At 37.5% G+C, this 22,170-nt stretch overlaps 1 protein-coding gene across 1 annotated transcript; it reads left to right on the top strand.

Moving 5' to 3' along the window:
- The first annotated feature begins 737 nt into the window (after positions 1-737).
- Positions 738-22,043, top strand: BMS1 (BMS1 ribosome biogenesis factor). Its single transcript, XM_061450224.1, has 22 exons — positions 738-1,016; positions 1,407-1,597; positions 2,665-2,744; positions 4,096-4,284; positions 4,777-4,919; positions 6,157-6,278; positions 6,897-7,093; positions 7,771-7,907; positions 8,444-9,246; positions 9,814-9,915; positions 11,091-11,248; positions 11,780-11,861; positions 12,786-12,862; positions 13,895-14,077; positions 15,600-15,788; positions 16,372-16,552; positions 17,084-17,142; positions 17,829-17,951; positions 18,787-18,934; positions 19,979-20,154; positions 20,665-20,826; positions 21,527-22,043. The coding sequence occupies exons 1-22, from the start codon at positions 841-843 to the stop codon at positions 21,761-21,763; spliced, it is 3,915 nt and encodes a 1,304-aa protein (XP_061306208.1). The 5' UTR covers positions 738-840; the 3' UTR covers positions 21,764-22,043.
- Positions 22,044-22,170: the final 127 nt, after the last annotated feature.

Here is a 22,170-nt window from a genome sequence, read left to right as displayed (position 1 = left end):
GCCCTCACGTCCTGGAGCGGGCTGCTGGCCTGTCCAGAGACCCGGGTCCTGCCGGCCTGTCCAGAGACCCGGGTCCTGCCGGCCTGTCCAGAGACCCGGGTCCTGCCGGCCTGTCCAGAGACCCGGGTCCTGCCGGCCTGTCCAGAGACCCGGGTCCTGCCGGCCTGTCCAGAGACCCGGGTCCTGCCGGCCTGTCCAGAGACCGGGGTCCTGCCGGCCTGTCCAGAGACCCGGGTCCTGCCGGCCTGTCCAGAGACCCGGGTCCTGCCGGCCTGTCCAGAGACCCGGGTCCTGCCGGCCTGTCCAGAGACCCGGGTCCTGCCGGCCTGTCCAGAGACCCGGGTCCTGCCGGCCTGTCCAGAGACCCGGGTCCTGCCGGCCTGTCCAGAGACCCGGGTCCTGCCGGCCTGTCCAGAGACCCGGGTCCTGCCGGCCTGTCCAGAGACCCGGGTCCTGCCGGCCTGTCCAGAGACCCGCGTCCTGCCGGCCTGTCCAGAGACCCGCGTCCTGCCGGGCGCGGAGACCGGCCTGGGCCGAGCCAAGCGGCCGTGGTGGCGAGAACGCGGTGCCCGGCGCGCAGGGTCTGGGGCCTGTCAGGAATACTGCTTTGCTCAGGGAGGACTTCGGTGCTTTCCTCTGCGTGCCAGCAGGACACAGATTAGCAGTGGCTTTACCGAGATGGTTCAGTAATGTTTGCATAGTGCTGCTGTTCTCTCACAGGTGTGCCGCATCCGTGTGCGGTGTGTGCTAACTGCATTTTCTTCCTGTGTCAGGAGTGCGCAGTATCACACAGAAACAGTCTGCATCATACTGGTTGTGAACTTTCTTTGAAAGAATAAGATGGAAGAAAAAGAGAAGAAGAAGCATCGTGCAAAGCACAGTGGACCAAAGGCAGAGAAGAAAAGGAAACGTTACCTCAATGATCTTGGAATAGGAGATGAGGAGAATGCGCGGAAGAGGAACCCCAAAGCCTTTACAGTCCAGTCCGCTGTGCGGATGGCCAGAACTTTCCATAGGTAAGAAATGGGAATTGGGTATAGGGCATGCAGGGTTGGCTGGATGTATAGATGTTGCCTGGGGTTCTTTGTTACTGTGTAGAAATATCCGTAGTGTATTTTTTTGCTGGTGCACTCACGTAACTCTCATCATTCACCAGGTCATGTTGTAGTTAATGCACATGTCAGAAGCATGATGCTTTTTGTTGTTACATAGTACAGCTGTGTTAGTTAATGGAAAAAAAAAAGTATGTAGCTCCTTAGACTTGGAGCTCCACATACATACTAGTATTTGGGCTCTTGTTGAACCTTTGTGTCCAAGCTTTTGCAAATACTGAAGACTTTTAAATAATAAATGCTACCTTTTTTAAGTTCATGTATTTACTTCTTACAATTTTTTTTTTTTTTCAGAACTCAGGATTTGAAGACTAAAAAACATCACATTCCTGTGGTTGACCGTACTCCTTTGGAGCCACCTCCTGTGGTGGTGGTTGTAGTTGGCCCTCCCAAGGTTGGGAAAAGCACCTTAATAAAATGTCTCATTAAGAACTTCACAAGGCAAAAGCTAGTTGAAATCCGGGGTCCTGTTACAATTGTTTCAGGTGAGAACAAGGATAGGAGAAATTGAAACGTGTACTTTGCACTCCTTATTTATCTTGCTTTGAGAGCTAGGATGTGTTCATGTTATTGTAAATTTAGGTAACTTTAAAGAAATCCTTTGGATATGTTATTAGGCATACCTATTAACAGTAAAAGAATAACTAGATTTAGGCCTTTAGGGAACTTCTGCCTCTGAACTTACTTTCCACCCTGTTGGTATCCCAATTCAGTGTCATTTTTTGGTTTTGTTTGTTTGTTGTTTTTTGTTTTTCTTCTTTCTGGCTTTTTCCCAGTTTCTTCCATTCCCAAAACTCTTCCCAAGTTCTCATTTTCCACTGGGTTCTCTTTTCACTTTTGAACCGTTATTCTCTGGCTTCATCTTAACCTCTACATGTGTTTCATGTTCTTTCATATTCCTGTTCTGTAATCCTATCTTTGTGTCCCTTTCTTCCTTAAGCCAAGAACTAATTTGCCTGGTCATTTCTGGTAACATTTCTCCACCTCACTCCCTCATGAGTTCCTTTTCCTTTTTGTTAAGTTTTCATGCTCAGTTTCCAGTTGTCTTGGTCTTTTCCTTTCTTGCTTTTTCCTCAATATTACCTGGGGGGATCATTGAGGTTCTAGGGGTGCACAGCCCGCAGCAGTTCAAGAAACCCATTTGTAAGGGAGATCTTGCTTGGACAACTGTATGTTTGGTGCAGATAGGTTCTTCAGTGACTTTAACTAGTAAATTTCCTTTTCGCAGGGAATAAGTGGCAAATACAGGAAAGAAAAAATGGAAAGAAAAAATGACATGTTCAGTTGATTTTCCTGATTGGTCTACTGGGACTCAAGGGTTGAATTTTGCAATTGATTGCCTGAAGAAAAAATCATAGCTGTTATCATGTCACAACTATATGTATAAAGTTGCCGTTTCTAGGTATTCTGTGTCTAAAGTTCAGTTAGCTATCTCAGGTTAGTCAAGCTGAGCTGACAGTGGCTGACTACAGGAATGTGACCTGAAAAAGAAAGATGGGCTGATTAGCTTGATCCTTCTGTTTCAGTCTTTCATTCTTAATTCTGTTTTTAGGTAAAAAACGCAGGCTAACTATTATTGAATGTGGATGTGACATTAACACAATGATTGACCTGGCGAAAGTTGCTGATTTGGTGAGTTAACAGTGGCATGTGATTTCTGCTGTAATTTATATTGAAAATACTACTTTGGATTGGAGTGCACCAATTGTCTGATTTCTTTACTCATTGGGAGGATGTGGAAGAGGGGAAATGTAACTGAACTTCATTGCTAGTACAGTGAGTCAACATTTAATGAGAAATCTCATAGCAAGCCAAGGTGATAAAGTTACTTTTCCTTAAAGGATTTGGTCAAACCATGTGAAATCTGAAAATGTCTTTTAGTCAAGAAGTTTTTAACTAATGTAGACAGTAGAAATAGATATTAATTTACTAATTTGATACACTCTGTCTCAGTCTTTTGAGGACTGCTGTGTAGTAATAAAGTTGATTTCAGTGGAGTATGGTCACCACTGTAATTGACTTATAACTTTTGGTTCAGTGGATTATGTCAATTGATCTTGGGGACCCAGTGCATATCCATTTGTCTGTTCAGAATTTCACATTACTTGTGGATTTGGGGTATATTATTAATAGCTGATTACAGCTTGGGATTTTAATCTAGATATTAACTGTAAATGTCCAAATACCTGATTGTACTAATCTGGATATTGTTCTACATCCATGTTTTCTACTTGGGGAAGGGAGAAGTATTAAAAATTAGAACTATTTCCTGTTGGTAGGTGTGATTGATATTTGAGATTCTGCATACACATGATGATGCTGAGAATCTGTTTGGCGTTATTGTTAGGAGGCTGAGATTACATAGCTGATTGTAGATGTCTTAGTTCTCATGTGTTTTAAGTTCTTAATTGCTGAGGCCCTAATACAACTTTGCTTTCATTTTCATGTTGCTGTTGGGTGCTCTTTTCCTGTGTCAGTGCTTTTTAGTGAGGCATAATGGTAATCACAGATGTGAATTAAGCTTGTCTCGTTTTACCAAAAGTCTTGGCCTGATAGTCATTAGTTTATCCAAGATAGATAATAAAATTTTACTCATTTGGTCAGACATTCTTGCCAATATTGGTAAATACTTGATTTTGGATATTTTAAATTCACCAAGTAAACACCAGTTCAGACCTTATGATGATACTGTATGTTATTACATTCATAGAGCAGCCTTATTCTTTTATAGTTTTCTTAGAGACTACAAGCAAATCAAATCTGTATAAAGGATATTTGATTTCCTAAGCCCCACTAACTTCTAAAACAGCTAAGATCCATAAGATTCAGTTAAAAAGACAAGGTTGATTTTTGAGTTATATGAAAATAACAAAACTTTTTGCAAGGTTTTGCTTCCCATGAAGCTTAAAGGTGCAGTCTTTCAAATTGGCTCATGTGTGTACTATGGTATTGTTATAGTGAGATGCTGATGTTGTATTTTCAGGTTCTAATGCTTATTGATGCCAGCTTTGGATTTGAGATGGAAACATTTGAATTCCTGAACATTTGTCAAGTACATGGCTTTCCCAAAATAATGGGAGTTCTTACCCACCTGGATACATTCAAGAACAACAAACAATTAAAGAAGACAAAGAAGAAGTTAAAGCACAGATTCTGGACTGAAGTGTATCCGGTATGACATTCAACAATCTTTTTCCCATATATTTGCATTATGGAAGCTAAATTAAATATGGGAATATACTTAGGTGTTATTATTCTCTGCATCTTTTAAATGGCACTATAAGTGGACAGTGCTGATGTACCAGATTATGCAGTATTTCTGCTATTTGCTAAAATACTTGCATAATTCTCTATCACAATGTGACTAGTTTCTAAAGGTGTGATACTAGCAGAAAAGTCTGTTACATAGATGCTGTGCAGGGAGGATCTGCTTGTAGGTCTGAGACACAGGTTAAACTTTGTATGAGGTTTTATGGATGCGAGTTATTTTCCTCTAAGAGGTGGGGGAGAATTTTCATGCTGAAGAAAAGTTGTTAGTTTGATCTTTTGGAACCAGTTTTAACCTTCAGTTTCTGATTATCATTTATAAATTTGAATGTCATTACCTTTTTTTTTGGTTTAGTATTAAATTTATGCTTAATATTTGTCTTTTTAATGTGTTTAGGGTGCTAAGCTGTTTTATCTGTCTGGGATGGTTCATGGAGAGTACCAAAAGCAGGAAATTCACAATTTGGGGCGTTTTATCTCAGTTATGAAATTCAGACCTCTTACTTGGCAAACATCTCACCCGTATGTTCTTGCAGACAGGTATGTACTTTTCTCTCTGTTCTTCAGCCTCAGTGTAGATAGCACCTTGCTGTTTAAAAAAACCCCAAAACCCTATAATATTAGAGCCAGTCAGCTCTATGTGTGAATGGGTATTTAGTTTTATCCAGGTGGTTTTGGGAAATAAAAGCATACTTTTCCGGTTTGTGCCAATAGCTAGCCGTTCAGTTTTCATTGTCATTGTATCAGGCCTTTGGCATATTGTAAATACTTTAGAAACACAGAAAAAATAAGTAAAAATGAAAATAATCCTGCTTATTGATGATTATATTGAATTTTTGTGGACAAGAAACAGTATTCCAGCAATTTAACAACTGGTGAATTTAGTCTTCAGAGTTCCCTGCAACATTCCTTCTGCTCCATCTCCACGTATAGCATTTGATTCACAATCTCTTTGGAGCATGAAAGTAATCTTGATGGTGGCTTTGCCTACCTGAGTACTTAGATCACTTGCCATATTTTATTGCTAGATTACTTACGTTTATGGCTGAACTCCCACAGGTCTCTTGTGAAGCTCTTAATTCTTCAGAAAAAAAAAAGAAGCATCATGCAAAGTCCTGTGAAATACACAACGCCAAAGGAGGGAAAAGAAAAACATCTGTAGTCTTTCAGTAACATTATTTTAATTTGCTGTAACTGTTACAAATATTTTGGTTGTTGAGGAAGTTCTAAACTGGTCTGCAGTCAGAATGTAGTCATCATCTTCAGATCTGCAGTCAGAATGCAGTCATCATCTTCCTTTGTTGTGTGTTTGTGTTGTCTCCCTTGTGCAGTGTAGGAAGGAGCTCTGGAAGTTTACCCTTCATCTGCTTGAGAACAGCCAGTCTTTCCCTCTCCCCTTTCCTGTGGTAGTTTTTCCATTGCTCACTGCCATTATCAGGGAAAAGAGGGTAATATGTGGTTGCACAGGATGCAGCTTTCAGCTGTTTTCCTTCTAATGGTAAAATTGATTTGAGGAGGGCTGTGTATAGCACGTATATAAACAGTAATTAAAATGTGCTAAGAAAACAGTACATGTTTAGTGAAAATGTCAATAGTTCTTCTGGAAATACATTGTTGAACATGTTTTTATGGATTTTAAAATGTTTTTGAAAGATCTTTTTGTCTAGGTTTGTTTTTTTTTTTCTCTAATGATCATTCTGTTTCAATTATTAAGAGTGCAGAGCATGTAGTGACAGCAATTAACTGATGGATGTTCTAACTTTTTAATGTTGGGTAGAATGGAAGAGTTGACAAATCCAGAAGATGTTCGAATCAATCCCAAATGTGACAGGAAGATATCACTTTATGGATATGTGAGAGGAGCGCACCTGAAAAACAAAAGTCAAATTCATATGCCAGGTAATTTATCATATTCTTATAACTGTTTTTTGTACTGATCTATGAATAACAACGTAGCTGTTGCTATTTTTATTGTTGAAATTGTGAAATATATTTTTCATCTTTCTAAATACATGTTAATGCTTTTGGAAATTATTTTTCATAATACACATTTTCTGTAAAAATAATTGTAAATAGTTTTGATTTTATTTGTTCAGCTATGTAGCAGTGTTTAAATACAATATTGGCAGCGTCTGAAGTTTTTCAGAAGTGTTTTTGCTTTAAAAGGTGTCTGAAGTGCAAAACATACCAGCCGTAATAATGAAAAGTAAATTTGGCTTATGTAAATTTCTCATATTCATTGAATAAGTTTCATATTTTAAATAAATGTTTTAAAAACTTAATATCAGAAATTTCTTAATAAATTTACAGACCTACTCAGAAAAGTGAGTTGTTAGTTTTCTTATTTAAAAACAAGCAAGTTCAGTGGCAGAAGAATTGGATGTTTGGTACAGAGCTTGCTGTTGATGAATCACAGAATGTTACAATGTGTTTGGATTTTTTAATCTTTTTATGGTTGATTTTTGAGAATCAGAACTTCATGAGAACCTTATTGTTTCCCTTTGTCTGTTACCCCAGGTGTAGGAGACTTTACTGTGAGTGACGTGAGTTTCCTACCGGACCCCTGTGCTCTACCTGAACAGCAGAAGAAGCGTTCTTTAAATGAGAAAGAGAAACTAGTCTATGCCCCTTTATCAGGAGTTGGGGGCATCGTATATGATAAAGATGCTGTTTATATTGACCTTGGTGGAAGCCATGCTCATGAAAAAGAAGAGGTAATGGAAACTGTTGGTGATTTTAATTCTCTTGCAAAATGTATTTTTTTATCCTTGGAGTCAAAACAAGTGTTTAAAAAATAAATTCTTTAGAATAAACAATCCTTATATATCCATAGTGGGTGATTTCTTTTTGTCCTCTAGCAATTTCAGAGGAGAGATATTTTTATTATTTCTACATAAAATATCATGCAGCACATTGGAAGGCTCACTTAATAAGTACCTAAGGTAGTTTCAGTAACTTTCCAATTGTGGACTTAAGATTTAGAAAAATTCCTGGTACTGGGATACTGTCACTCTTTTGTTTTGCAGGGCAGGGTCATTGTGGGAAAACACAGGATGTGACTGGTCAGAGAGAGGTGGAAAACAGATTGTGTACAAACAGATTGAATTCAGCTGTTTTCCCTCTGTTGTGCTAAATGTTATATACATTTACTGTAGTGCATACTGTGAAGGAGACCCTCTAAGTTTTCTTGGGTTAACATTACATGCATTCGTGAAATGTGAAGATGGAAGGGAAGATATTGCTATTCTGAGAAAATGTTTATATAAAGTGCTTTGGGTTTTCTTCTTGCATGTGCATGTTTATACTGTTTTAGGCAGATTAATGACTGTGTTAGCTGTCCATTAGACATTTGTTCATTTAAATTGAAAACTAAAATATGTTGGCTTTCCAGGAAGAAGTGAGACCAAATCATGAACTAGTTCAGAGCCTCATCTCCACACATTCAGCCATTGATGTTAAGATGGCATCCAGCAAGGTCTCTCTCTTCATGGACTCTAGACCCATAGGTTCAGAAGATATGGGACAAGAGTAAGTTATGAGTGAATGTCTTATTTCAGGCTCTAATGTAGGAAAAATTCTCTATAGAGCACAGCTAGAATGGCTTATTGTTTAATTCTTCCTGTTCTGAGACTACTCATATGCCACATGTATTTTGAGATAGGACTAATAGTATTAGAAAAGTTTTGTAGGCAGTATAGTCCTGCCTTACAGGAATTGCTTGCTGATATAGCCCTAAGTAACGTGTATGTTTTACTTCAGAGTTTTGGAGAGCATCAGTTATAATCTTCAGTAAAATTCATTGTATAACCTATTTTCATTCCATGGAAAATGAAGAAATTTCTTGGAATTGTTTATGGCTGTAACATAGGGTGTCTTATTCAATTAAGAGGCGTTCCATACTTAAAGAACCCATTGCCTTTTTAATGCTCTCCATAACCTCACTTTTTAAAAAAAAACAAAAACAAAACAAAAAAATCCACCATATTACCATGAAGCTTCATTGTTTCAATAGAATTTCCTTGTATTTTACCATCTTACCCTGATTGTGATCTTTGGGAAAACAGGTTTGTGATGCCAAAAGAAGAGAGACAGATTGATTTAAAGACTGGAAGAGTACGTCGGAAGGCATTATTTGAAGAAGAGGAGAAAGAAAATGATGATGCAGAAAGTGATGAGGAGGACAACCAAGAAGAAGAAGAAGAAGCAATGTCTGAGGATGGAAGTGATGGTGACGATGAAGATGATGTTGAGGAAGAAAGTGACAGAGAGCTATTAGGGGAAGAAATGGCTGTTGGGAGAGCCAAACGTCTGAAAACAGAGATGGCTAAAGAAGAAACTGTAAATGAACTGCTAGCATTTGCAGACAGTGATGACGATCTTGAGATGAGTTCTGAAGGAGAAGGAAAAACTGACCCTGAAGAGAGTGAGGTGGAGGAAGATGAGGAGGAGGAAGAAGAGCAAAGGACTCACAAAAATGAAAGCTCGCATCCTGAATTTGAGGCTGCAGGCAAAAGAGTATCTGAGTCTAGGCAGTATGAAATAAAGAGTGAAGATCCAGAAATGAGATCACAAATCTCAGATCACAGTCTGAAAAGAAAAGCAGTGCTGACTACAGATTCGGGCAACTGTACAGCAGAAGAGGCATCAGAATCTGAGGTTGAAAACTCTTCCCTTGATGAGGGTGATGATGAAGGATCACATGATGAATTGGAAGCTGAGGAGTCAAGTAAGAAAGGATTTCGGCACACTCAGGCAAAAAAACCTGATAGACAGTCTAAATTTAAAGCTGAGGATGATGATGTGGAGAATCTACTGAGAGAGGAAGATGAGTATGAAGAAAAAATAGATTTTTCTGCTGACACAACAGGTAGACTATGAATGTTAAAACAGTTTTTAATTGGGTTCATACATTTACCTTTTAATCGTTTTACGTTTAGAAGGAATAAAACACTCTTATGGGAGCATTACTAAAATGTATTACCTGTTCACTGAGCATTGGAACAGGTTGCCCAGAGGGGCTGTGGAATCTCCATCCTTGGAAAAATGCAAAAGCTGTCTGAACATGGTGGTGAGCAACCTCTTCTAAGTGACCATACTTGTAAAGCAATGGGGCTTTACAGGTTTCCTACCTCAACTATTGTGCACATCTGTGAGGAAGACATGTGTCATCGTGAAAATCATAGAATCTGTTGCTGTTCCTAATAATCTCAATTTTTTTTTCTGTAATTACGGCTCATAAAAAAAAATCAGTGATATAATTTGTTAGCCACAGTTTGTGTATATATGGAGTATGTAAAAAAAAACAACAAACAACTTGTAGGTTCTGCCTACATTTCTTAGGCCTTTTATTATAATGTCCTTACTTAAATTATTTGTGTAGCTCATAATTCTTGTTCCTTCTTTGAGGTGGAACGCGAGTTTTTTCCCTTTTCAGGTGCACTTAAGTGGAAAGAGGACCTTGCACAGAAGGCAGCACAGGCCTTTCTAAGACAGCAACGTTCAACCCCCAATCTTCGTAAACTTGTGTATGGAACAGGTATAAATATGTTTGGAAACTTGTACTGTCTTAATATAGGGTAGCTTTTTAGCTGTGACCAAGTTTGCAAGTCTGAATCTGAGCTCTGTCTTCTGGTGGGAGGCTTGAGAAGAGTTAATTGACTTTTAGTTTTTTTTTCGTTGCTGATAGTCATTTTCACTAATAATTGTAATAAAGACAGCTTTTACTTTTCCAACAAAAAGCATTTTGAGGTCATTTTCCAGACTACTCTGTTGTTGCTCATATTTTCTGGTACAACTATTTCCCCCCAGGCATTTAAAGTTCAGTCATTTATATAATTATCTGGTAGATACTACACAAACCCATTGTGGTAATTGATGTGTTTTATAAAGGGCTGTCGCTTGTTGGTTATTCTCAGGAATTCCTGTCAGTGACTGAGAGTGGAATATTCTCTTAGATATGACTTAGTATTATCATGTCTGTAGTAAGTGTGCTTGTCAAGAAGAAAAAAAGCTAGCTGGCTTAAAAGGAAGAGAAAATTACTATTTCTGTGATTTGTCCTGTTTAATTGACAAGTTTTCCAGTAGTTGTCTGCATGTACAGACCTCATCATGCAGAACCTCTGTAGAAAACAATTAGAATTTGGTGTTTGTAAACTGACCACAGTGCAGGAGTAAGATTTGCTGACGGATTCTCAAGTCTTCTGGTGTTTTTGATCTACAGACTAATTTCATGTTCTTTTATACACAGATCATTTTGGTATTGTTTCTGGTTATAACATTGAATGAACATCCTGTGTTTACTTACTGGGCAGTATTTTTTTTCCTAATAATTCCAGTTATGCAAATAGAAGCAGATTTCAGGTTGTTCTGAGAAATTTGAGCTGTAGAATTTGTGAAATGAATTACATGTTTCTATGAAGAACTGTACAACTGAAGTTCACTATGATCGCAGTGCATAGTATGTCCCTGGTTGCTGCTCACCTTATTTTGTTATTCTGAGGTAATTAATTTAACTCTTTAACACTGGGTCAGTGTAGCTTTTTCTTCAGGCTTGCAAACTAAAACTAGTTTTAAATACAAATCTTTTTTTTTTTCTTAAACTACTTTTGTAATACTGCAGGTATTATGAAACATAAGGTGGAAGAGAAGTTATTAATGAATGTAATCCATGTGCTGTGGGGGAAATAATCACACTTTGTATGTTTCATTTAGCTGTTGAGGATGAAGACCCTGAGGGTGAGGATGCAGGTGATGAGCTTGGAGGTTTGTTTCATGTCAGCCGTCCAGACAAAGAATCCAAGCAGAAGGCTAATGCTCTTGACTGCTCCAAATTTCTGATAGAAAAGCCGCAAGATTGGGATTTAGAAGAGGTAATACCATTGGGTAATTGCTTCAGCACATCTTATACTGGTTGTATCCTGCTGTCATAAAGTACTACTGACTTGTCATTGAAACAGACCTATGGGAGGTACAGCCAGATTGTTGTATTTTCTCCTACTTGCTGTTGTTAAAAGTAGTTGCTAGCTAACAGATTCCAAGACCTGTTCTTACAGAAATGAAAAGTTAGTCAGTTTAATGCTTGGCTGTCTTGACTCTTTGGTGGATCATAGTTTCCCCTGCTTTTTACTTTTTGACAAATAAATAGCAATCCTAAGTGAAAACATAATGTAAGAAGGTAGAGACCTTGTTAATGTAAAGACCTCTAGGCAAGAATTGAGTTGGTTTCACATTTCTGCTTTTGCTGAGGCATTGTGTACTTTTGGTAATGATATCTTAATATGGAGGTATGAATGAGAATAGCAGATTTAGCTGGTATCGCTAATGGAGGAGTGGGGAACGCATTGCAGAATGTTTGTTGATGACAAGCTGTGACTGTACAAGGCAATGACATTATCTTGCAGGTTATGAGCAGTATTCGAGACTGCTTTGTTACAGGAAAATGGGAAGATGATAAAGATGCAGCAAAGCTGTTGGAGGAGGATGGTATGTGTAAGACTTCTGAAAATGATTAATGTATAAAGCATTTTTCAGAAAAGTATGACTTCATGGTTACATATGTAGAATGTTTTGCACTAGCTATCTACTTGTAATATTTTCAAACAGTCACATAATTTATTATGCAGATACCAGTGCAATTAAACATTGCTGTAAATCTCTGTACAAACAGTAGGCAAATTAGCACATTCTGAAAATGTACTCCCTGAAAAATAGTTTATAATTTAAATTAGGAAATTTAGTCCTTGGTCCGTGCTTGGCTATGCCAACTTTGAGTTATGTATCTGAGTTTAGCTGTTTGTCCTCTATGAATGGTTTATTCTTTTGGATAGTTTCAGTAGAAATAAGCAGAAATTCTTTTTTAATGGGAAGATAAAGTGGTCATTCACATTTGGCTAAAAAGTGAAAACTATCTTCAGATGTTTCAGGTTTTTTATTTCTTTTTAATTAAATATAAAATTTTAATAGTATGGCTGTATCTTGCATGCAAAATGATTGTGGTTTGACAGGCTTCTATGAGCATTTAACTTAAAAAATATCTGCTATATTTATTTTTTAATTTTTTTAATTAAAAATAGGAACTCCATTGCTCTGCTCGTGTCTTGTGTCATTAGAGTGCTAACTTATGTGCAGTCCTTTAGAATGATCTAAACTTTATTTACATTTTTGAAACCGTAAAAGTATTGAAAGGGAAGAGGAGGAGCCACTGAAGTTGAGCTGAGAATTTTCAGCTAAAACCAGAGAGGGCAGAACAGCCATATAAAACTGTTGATGGAAAGAAAAAATATTTGTGCTGAGACTACTCCACAAAGCAGTACTGAGAAATGTACAATACTGAAAGTATGATAAATTGTATGGAACAGCACAACAGAATGTTTAACTGTCAGATATCTTGGATGCTTATGGTTGCAGAAGAACTGTATGGAGATTTTGAAGATCTTGAAACGGGTGTTGTGTACAAAGGGAAGCATGCTGCTGAAGGAGATGAGGTCTGACCTGTATTTTTATGTTCTTTAGCAACATACATGTATGTAGGTTTCTGATCAAATGATAGGCTTCCTATGTAATAAACCTATTTTTTATGAATTGATAGGAAAGAATTCAGTGGGAACAAGGAAGAAAAGATACCTGCATTGTGGACTTTGATGCTTACACATATCTAGAATGGCATGTTTCATTCTCAAACTGAATTGTTGTTTAAAGTTAATTATGTAAGTTACATAATTAACGTAATAATAACATAAATAAGTGAGGAAGTTACCTCACTTATTTAACAGTAGGTGTCAGGCTTAATCAAGAGCTGGAGGATCTCGTGGTATGAAAAAAAGTGTTTCAAGCTCAAATGTGATCGTAATTGTACTATGTAATTTCAATCTGATGCGGAAGATTGTAGAGCTCTGTTTAAACACAGTTTCCTAGTTCCTCATATCTGCATAAAAGAGGCTGATGGAAGCATTTTTGTGCTGTGGCTTGGATATCTTCCAAGAGCAGCGCTGTAGTTGTCTGTGATGATACAGATTGAAAAATCAGGGTTTTCCTTCAGACTGAGCAGCTTGATTGCTTTGCATTTCATTATAAAATTCAGGGTAATGGCATAATTCTGAGAGTTTTCAAATGGTCTGTGAGCAGACTTCCTACTCTTTGCCCTCTAGAGTGCTGCCTTCCAGCGCAGTATTACTCAGTTCCATCAACCATTACTTTTTTTTTTCCTTATGTTTATTTAAGCTGTATAGTAACAGATAATCAGTTCCAGGGACTGTTCTCTGGCATTGAAATAAATGTTAAGTAGTTTTCTCAGTGAAAAGGGATATGATTATATTATAAAACATAACTTCTAAAATGACTGAAACATCTTCCTGTATGAATAACTTACTAATTTCTGTCTAAAACTGAAATATTTTTAAAGCATCTAAGAATTTGCATTATGACAGAATATTACTTAATATATATTAAACTGTTAAGCAGAATGGGTTGTTTTTCAGTTACCAGTTTTACATGTTTGATAACTTGCTGTTGATTAGTCTGGAAGTGAAGAAGAGGAGGAAGATGAAAAAATGTCCAAACCAGAACCAGAGGATGAGGAAAAGAAAAAGGAGCGCATGGACAAGAAACGGAAGCTGAAAGAAATGTTTGATGCAGAGTATGATGAAGGGGATGCCACGTACTTTGATGATCTTAAAGAAGAAATGCATAAACAAGCACAGGTACAAGCTGTTAATTTAGCTATGTGTCTGGCTGTATGTCTTTAAAAATACAGAGTTTGCCTTAAGGTTTTTTCCTGGAGATAGTTCAGAAAATATACACAAAAAAATACATGCTTGCAATTTTTTTATGATTAACTTTTTGCTTCCATAACTGTAAAGAAAAGCAATCAAACCAAAGATTAATTTAAATGGAATTCAGTTAACCATACTGTAGATCACTGAATAAGTCAGGTTGTGTCATCTAAGCTTCATCTGCCTAAAAGTTTTTTTAAGCTTTCCATTTGTCCCACAGTGGTGGAGCTAGTATGGCAGGTCTGAAAAAAAACCAAAACCTGAAAGGAAAAAGTTGCCTTCCAGGAGGTGTGGGGGGGAAGGCAGGCACCTTTTTATGTGTAGGAAGGTGAAAATGTTATTAACGGATAAGTAAGTTCTGTAAGCCTTTTCATCAAACCAGCAAGTTATTTTAAGGAATAAATAATTGATGGCCATTGCTCTCTACATGTGGTAGAAGTCTTCAGGGTAACTGTATCCAGAAAGTAGATTCTTTCTTTGGCTGACTTGGGAGAACATTGCCTTATATTGCTATTAACTTCACTGTCTTCTGACAACATGTTGTACTAAATAGTCATTAAATTAATCATTACCTTCTTACATTAGCCTCTGTCATAAGTGATTGTATGAGCTCTGATATGATGTACTTACTAAGAGCACTTCAAGCATAAAGATTGGCGTTCCAGTAAAGAAATACAATTTGCAACTGTTTCACATGAGGTCTGTTCCAGAAATAGGTAGCAGCAGTACTCCTACTGCAGGATGGAAGGGTAAGGATCTCAAATTAGGGGTGTGTAAAGGCTTCTAGAATAATTTACTTGGACCAGAAAATTTTTATTATATCTCAGTCAATACCATGAGAAATGAAATTAATAATTAGTTTGCTTAAACATGGCATTCTAAAGGTAGCTGAACATCAGGAGCTAGAACAGGAGGGTGAGGCTTCTGTTATTCATAAGTATATCTTGTTAAATATTTACGTAATATCTACATTCAAATGGTACAGAAGAGCTTTAAAAGACCCTTTTGATGATACACAGTATGAGGTTGTGCAGAAATATTTTTAAGCTGCTGAGTAAGATATGAGCCCAGCCTCCTCATAAAGTGACACCTTAAAGATCAGGATAACTTTAAAAGGTACTTGGGCTCCTAAATAAAAATGTACTTCTGACAGTTGTATCTTTAAAATCCAAAGTCTCTATTATGAAAGATATATCAAAGTCACTCAGTCATTTGCTTCTTTTGGGTACTGTCTTTCAACTAGACTAACAGGCCGACTTGGGATTTCAAATTGGAAGGAATTCATGGTGGCAGAGATCTTGCTGTGAATAAAAAGCCACAGAACCTATAGATCTTTCCCAAAAGATTTATATAAATGTTAGCATGTTTTAAATAGAACTGGCACCTCGTGAACAAGTTGTTAGTACTTGAATTTTGTAAAACACATGGTGGCTGTCTTTTTGTCACATAGCTTAATCGGGAAGAATTTGAAGATCAAGATGATGAGACCAGAGTGCAGTATGAGGGCTTCCGGCCTGGGATGTATGTTCGAATAGAAATTGAGAACGTCCCATGTGAATTTGTCCTGAATTTTGACCCTCATTATCCTATTATCCTGGGTGGTCTAGGCAACATTGAAGGAAATGTCGGATATGTACAGGTATGTAACCAGAGCTGTGAGTGCACTTTATATTGGCACAGGTATGCTTCAGAGTGTCTGGAGTTACTTATTTTCTATTTATTAAAGATACAATGAGCACAGAGAGAAGTCTTTGTCTCTTTAATCGGGGATTTGCTTTTGACACTATTAACTACAGTAGCAGATGCTGGATTTTTACAGGCCTGACTGGATAACTGGAAAAAGTAGTTACTGTTGTTTAATACTCATCTACAGAGATGTCTTAGGACTAAGGTCTGATGTTGCAGTTGCTAAATTGCAAATGTAGATTGTGCTCTGAGGTTCATGGTCTGTGGTGAAGTGGCTATAGAAAAGTTACTAGCACATATATATATATATATTTTAAAATAATACTGTTATGCATACTAGCATGACTTCAAAGTGAGTGAAATACTGATCAGCTTGATCTGTGCAGTCAGCCTAGTGTTAATCAAAGATACAAGGGTTACTGAGTAAAAAATTCTAGTGTAGATGGTGCTTTCAGTTATTCCTGAAATTAAGGCTTGGTTTTCAGAATTAACGTTGCTATCCTGTAATAGCATTGTTCATCTTTTCTTCTAATTAGTTGCGCTTGAAGAAGCACCGATGGTATAAGAAGATACTTAAGACACGTGATCCTTTAATCTTCTCATTAGGGTGGAGGCGATTTCAGACTATCCCCATGTTCTACATTGAAGATCACAATGGGCGTCATAGGCTTCTGAAGTACACACCACAACATATGCATTGTGGTGCAACTTTCTGGGGTAAGGGCATTCTGGAGTTACTATCGTATATCACTTAATCATTATAAATTTCTCTGGCTTTACAGGATATATCAGGAAGTACAGCCAATAGCTTTTAGAATGGGAAGTCTTTAAAAATTTATGTTCCTTGTGAAATACCAGGTAACACCAAAGACTATGGGAAATAGGCAATTCCCTCTAATTGGTGAATTATTTAAATGGCTTGTGAATCATTTGGTTTTTAATCAAATTCTGAGCATTCAGCTGTGTTATATCACATAAAAGAAGAATGTGATATGTTGGCTGTGTGCAAAGAGGCGCTTGAATATGTTATGGGCCCAGCGCTGCAAATGCTCCTGAACATGAGTAACTTCTTGCTGACTACTGCTTTAACTTTCGTGGAGCTATACATGTGAGTATGGGTTGAATGCTTTAAACTTTTATTTGGTTTTATTAATTGAGAATATTTGGCATGTATTTCTACACTGACTTTAAATGGAAGCTAGATGTTGTGTAGTAAAGCTTTTCATAAATTCTTTAATGTTCTTGTAGGGCCCATCACTCCTCAGGGGACAGGATTTTTGGCCGTGCAGTCTGTCAGTGGCACAACGGTAGGTTTGTTACCACAAAAGGTTGTTTGCTATTTTCCACATGTCTTTGGACATGCAGATTTGGGAAGGAGGTGTATGTGTGGGAAAGCAGTGATGTTGTAGGAACTGAAAAAGTAGGTAGACTCAAGCTTTTGAAAGGTGTATGATGATGAGATAGGAAACTGGGTGGATGGTTTTTTAGCAACTTTCATCGGCTACACTGAAAATGACTAATACTGCTTTACTGTTTTCTGTGGAAGGAATTATACCTATTTGATTTTCAGTTATTAAGTATTTAGATAACTTTAAAATCTTTTCACAGGATGAGATGCTGTTGAAAATGTCTCTAGCATAAAACTGACTTACAGCAGTGCACAAAGCACTTCTCCTTTGAGACTTTCTGTCTGAATAAGATTGTGTTTCGTAAAGAGAACACAGCAAGGTAGATAACAAGGACTCTTTAGATTGCTTCCAAGGTCATTAGAATGGCAGTCCTGAAAATCTCATTAGTGAATGGTAGGAATGTTATGTCAGCAGCACCTCAGCTAGTTGGTACAAAGTCAATTTGCATTTGTCATGCTGCTGTACTCCTGCAGAGGTTATAAATTTTGAACTCAAGCTCTAAAAAGTGGTGAAATTGTATCAGTGAAATGGTTTCTTCACTGGTAAATACACATTCAGCAGTGTCTTTCATCTCTATGTTTCAGCCTGATTTTCGGATTGCTGCAACAGGAGTTGTGCTTGATTTGGATAAATCCATAACTATTGTAAAGAAATTAAAGCTAACTGGTTTTCCATTCAAAATTTTTAAGAACACTTCTTTTATTAAGGTAAGTATGAAGGTATGAATACTGTAAAACCACATGTAGGAAAGAATGCAACCTGGGACTCTATCCATCTCTCTTTCCTGAGGCAGAAGTTCCCTTTAGTTGTTGCATACTGTTCTGGCTCTCGGTAGTTGCTTGGCTTTTTTTTGAACTCTCTTCAGTGAGGTTTCTGAAGTTTGGTTCAGGTTGATCCTACTGAATTTTAGCTTTGGGATCAAAGATAACTTCTAGCAGTGCTTACAGTATTTTGTAATTACAATTACAAAAAATCTTTAGGACAGGAAGTATTGCAGAAGTGAATTTTCACTGACCTTCCAGGTGTCCTCAGACCACCTTTCAAGCTCAGGAAGAGGTTTGTTTTTTTCTGTGTTTGGGGCAGTAATCAACTAGCACTGATCCCAGAACTGAAGCGCTCAAGTATTCACACTAAGCATATACAGATTTTTTTCCTGTCTTCCCTGTGATTTATGAAAGAAGCACAAGCCTTGTTTTAGTTTCATAGGTAGCAACTTAAAAGCGGCTTACTTGCTTTTAAGGTATGTTGTATTCTACCAGATGACTTTTAAAAGAGAACTGGACAGATTCTTGTAAATATGTTTAGTTTTAGAATTTTAAATGTATGTGTTTAATGTTAAGAAGCTAGATTACTTCTAGTAGCTTACCCTGAAGTTAGCTCAGTAGGTTTGGTATGATCAGGACTCTTAGTATAAACACAATGTTATATTCTTCCTATTTCTTTATAAGATAGGTTTCTGGGAGTTACATAAGTTTTTAAGGCCTACACAGGTCACAGAGAGACTTAGCATCTTGAATGATGGTGGCTAATTCACACTTCCAGGGAATGTTTAACTCTCAGTTGGAAGTGGCTAAATTTGAAGGTGCAGCAATTCGTACTGTGAGTGGTATCCGCGGACAGATCAAAAAGGCCCTCCGAACTCCAGTAGGTGCTTTCAGAGCAACATTTGAAGACAAATTGCTGATGAGTGGTAAGTTGCACTTTCCATGTAAGTTATCACACAACTTTCATCCTGCTTCACAGATTGAAAAGACATGTCTCAGAATCTCTGGAATCTGATAATTGAGATCTGAATTCAAAGAGCATGAAATGCCTGGTGAGATGCAGAATTAAATTTAAAAAAAAAAGAAGAAAGTACATTTTATGTTGTATTTTTTTCAATTAGAAGTAATATAGTATGCAGATGAAAAGGTCTGCCTTGGAGACCTGTTTCTCTGACTGTTTTCAGGTGTTTTACACAGCATGGTATTCTTTTCTCCTTGAACGCAAAGATGAATTGTATTTAGTGGTAATAGAAGAACATTTTTCTGAGAAATCCGGAGTTGCACTGTAATTCTATTTAACTTTTTTCTTTAACCTTTTGGAGAAATTATGCAAGAGGTAGGGGTGAGTGATTTTCTATGTTTGCTGAGCGTCCCTGTGATGTTGAGAACATGAGTTTATGCTTGTTTGGGTTTAATGACCTCTGTTTTCTTAAACCTATTTAAAGTATGTGTAGTGCAAAATAAATGCCAGTTAGTTCTTTTATAGAAAGAGGTGGAGGAAGAGCAAAATGTCTTTTTCAGTAATAGCAGAGGCACAGATACCTAGGATCATAGGATAGTTAGGGTTGGAAAGGACCTTAAGATCATCTAGTTCCAAACTCCTTGCCATGGGCAGGGACACCTCGCACTAAACCATGTCACCCAAGGCTCTGTCCAACCTGGGCTTGAAATATATGAACTCTGTTGCTAGTTCTTTAATATGAATAATGAATAGGGTGTGTTCACCTGGCTGCTCTTCAGGAATATGTACTGTTTATGGCTTCATGGGGTTTTGCAGAATCTGAGTAACCAAAGGCAGTGGTTAACTTGCCTTTTGCCTAATGTTGAAAAGATTTGGTATATATACCAAACAGTACTAGCATGTGATCTAGGTATTAGTTACCTATTCTATTCAGGCAGTCTTTGCTTAGAGTGTCGATGTAATGAGTTTTGGTGTTAATAGAGACAAGTAACATTTCATTTTCTTTCAGATATTGTCTTTGTGAGGACTTGGTATCCTGTTTCTATCCCAACATTTTATAACCCTGTAACATCCTTGCTGAAGCCAGCAGGTGAGAAAGATAGTTGGAGTGGAATGAAGACAACAGGCCAGCTGAGGCATGAGCGAGGCATCAAACTGAAACAAAACAAAGATTCTCTCTATAAGGTATATTTCATACGACTACTTTTTTTCTTTTCTTTCTTTTAAGCCAGTTTTCACAGTCAGGTTTGCACTCTGCCTCAGGCTCTGCAAACTGAGAGCAGTGTAAATACATGCTCATACATGTGCATGCCTGACTTCATATTTTTATCCACAAGGCACAGTCTTTCCTTGCATGAGATGGGAATAAAGCAGTGGAAAGTAAATTGTCGTGGATCAGTGGAAGTTTGTAAAGTAATCTGCAGGGTAGAAGTCTTACCCAGTGGCTTACTGAGGCTTCTGTCATAGTAAAATTGGGGTGAATGTACCATTCACAATTTGATGCAAGGACGTCTGTGAACTTTTTTGGGCTTGTTTTTTTGTTTTTTTTTTTTTTTGTGAAGGTGGGGAGGAGGAGAGAGCATGGAGGGGAGGGTGCTGGTGTGTTGGATTGTGGTATTTTGTGTTTCTTCCCCTGAAAGATGGAAAATAAAAGCTTTTAATGATTTTACATGTGTGTTATATCAATTCTTTTAGCCTATTGTGAGGGAGAAACGGCATTTCAATAAGCTCCACATTCCTAAAGCACTGCAGAAGGCACTGCCTTTTAAGAACAAGCCTAAGAATCTCGAGAAGAAAGGCAAGACTCCAAAAGACCAGTGGAGACCAGCTGTTATCAGGGAGCCTCATGAAAAGAAGGTAATTATCACTTGCTCTGAAACAAGGGCTTAGGAAGTGTAAATGTATTGCTTAGACCATTTCTAACTTATTTTAGCACTTGACTCTACTGCTAGTGATGAAGGTGTATATCCTTCTAGTGAAAAATGATCACCTGCAATTTGTTTTATTCCTGTTTTGTCACATAGAATGTATATGGAACTGTCACTGACTGGATGGTGACTTACCTTTTAAAATGTTAGGTTACCTTAAGCTTAAATGTGATTTTTGTTCTTTTCACAGCACTTGCAAGGTATTTCAATTGGATGTAGTGCTGTCACATTATGGATGATTTAAAATTGGCAACTGTGGTCCTCTGTTTGACCTGTCATTGCTATGCATTATTGACACAGACAGGACTTGAAGTGAATAGTGTGCTTCAAAAATCAAGATTTAGAGTGTTTGCAAAAGCAACAAGATTCAAACTGCAGTTAAAGTGTTCTGTAGCAGCAGTTAGCCTTTTAAATAGTACCTCACTAAAATCTGTGTTTGCAAAAATCAAACCTTTGCTTAACTTCCTAAGATAAACAGACCATTTTAGAAATTGAGTAATAGATGCACAAGTAATTTGGAATTTGCCTTGAATCTCTGATTCATTATATATCTCTCTGCAGAGATCAGACTGTTTCTTGCTGGCCAAAACTGAACTGGTTGTATATTGATTCTCCATTTTCTATTTTAGATATCAGCTCTGCTCAGTGCTTTGAGTACAGTGAATAATTACAAGATAAAGAAAGCCAAAGTAAAACATCGGGAACATCTTAAGGAATATCTCAAAGTTAAGCAGAAGGAGGATGAACAGAAATTCAAGAGGCAAAAGGAGGCTAAGAAAAAGATTTATCGCATACTAGGACAAAGGGAGAAAAAGAGGCAGAAGTCAAGCTTGAAAGGATCTAGTAAGGAAGAGAAGAGTACATAAAATACCAGGTTTCAGACTAAATGAGGAACTAGGGTAGCTGTGCAATTTACTGTTGAAGAAACAAAAAGGCCTTGGACTACACTAGATGTGATCTCAAGAGAAGAAAAAAAATGCAAATATGTTATTCATACTCTTGAATGCATTTAGCAGTGTATATAAACAAGATGTAGAAGTATGGATTGTGTATTTTCTACCTGATATTCTGGAGGACTTTGTATTTCAGTATATTTGTATCCATACTGCACATTCTATCTAGCCAATAAAAGTATTTTAATGTCAATTACAGGATGTTGTTTGTTTGTGTTTTGTGTTGGTACTTGCAGACTTCTGTGGGAGAAAGAGAAGTCCTCAGGATGTCTCTGAATGTGTTTCTGTGTTGGCAGTACTTTGAGCCACAGCCTAAATTT

Source organism: Pezoporus flaviventris, unplaced genomic scaffold (assembly GCF_033815535.1).
Source record: "Pezoporus flaviventris isolate CSIRO_AGI_PZ_B2104156 unplaced genomic scaffold, CSIRO_AGI_Pfla_v1 ptg000001l, whole genome shotgun sequence".
Taxonomy (NCBI): Eukaryota; Metazoa; Chordata; class Aves; order Psittaciformes; family Psittacidae; genus Pezoporus; species Pezoporus flaviventris.
This window is presented reverse-complemented; position numbering and strand designations above follow the sequence as displayed.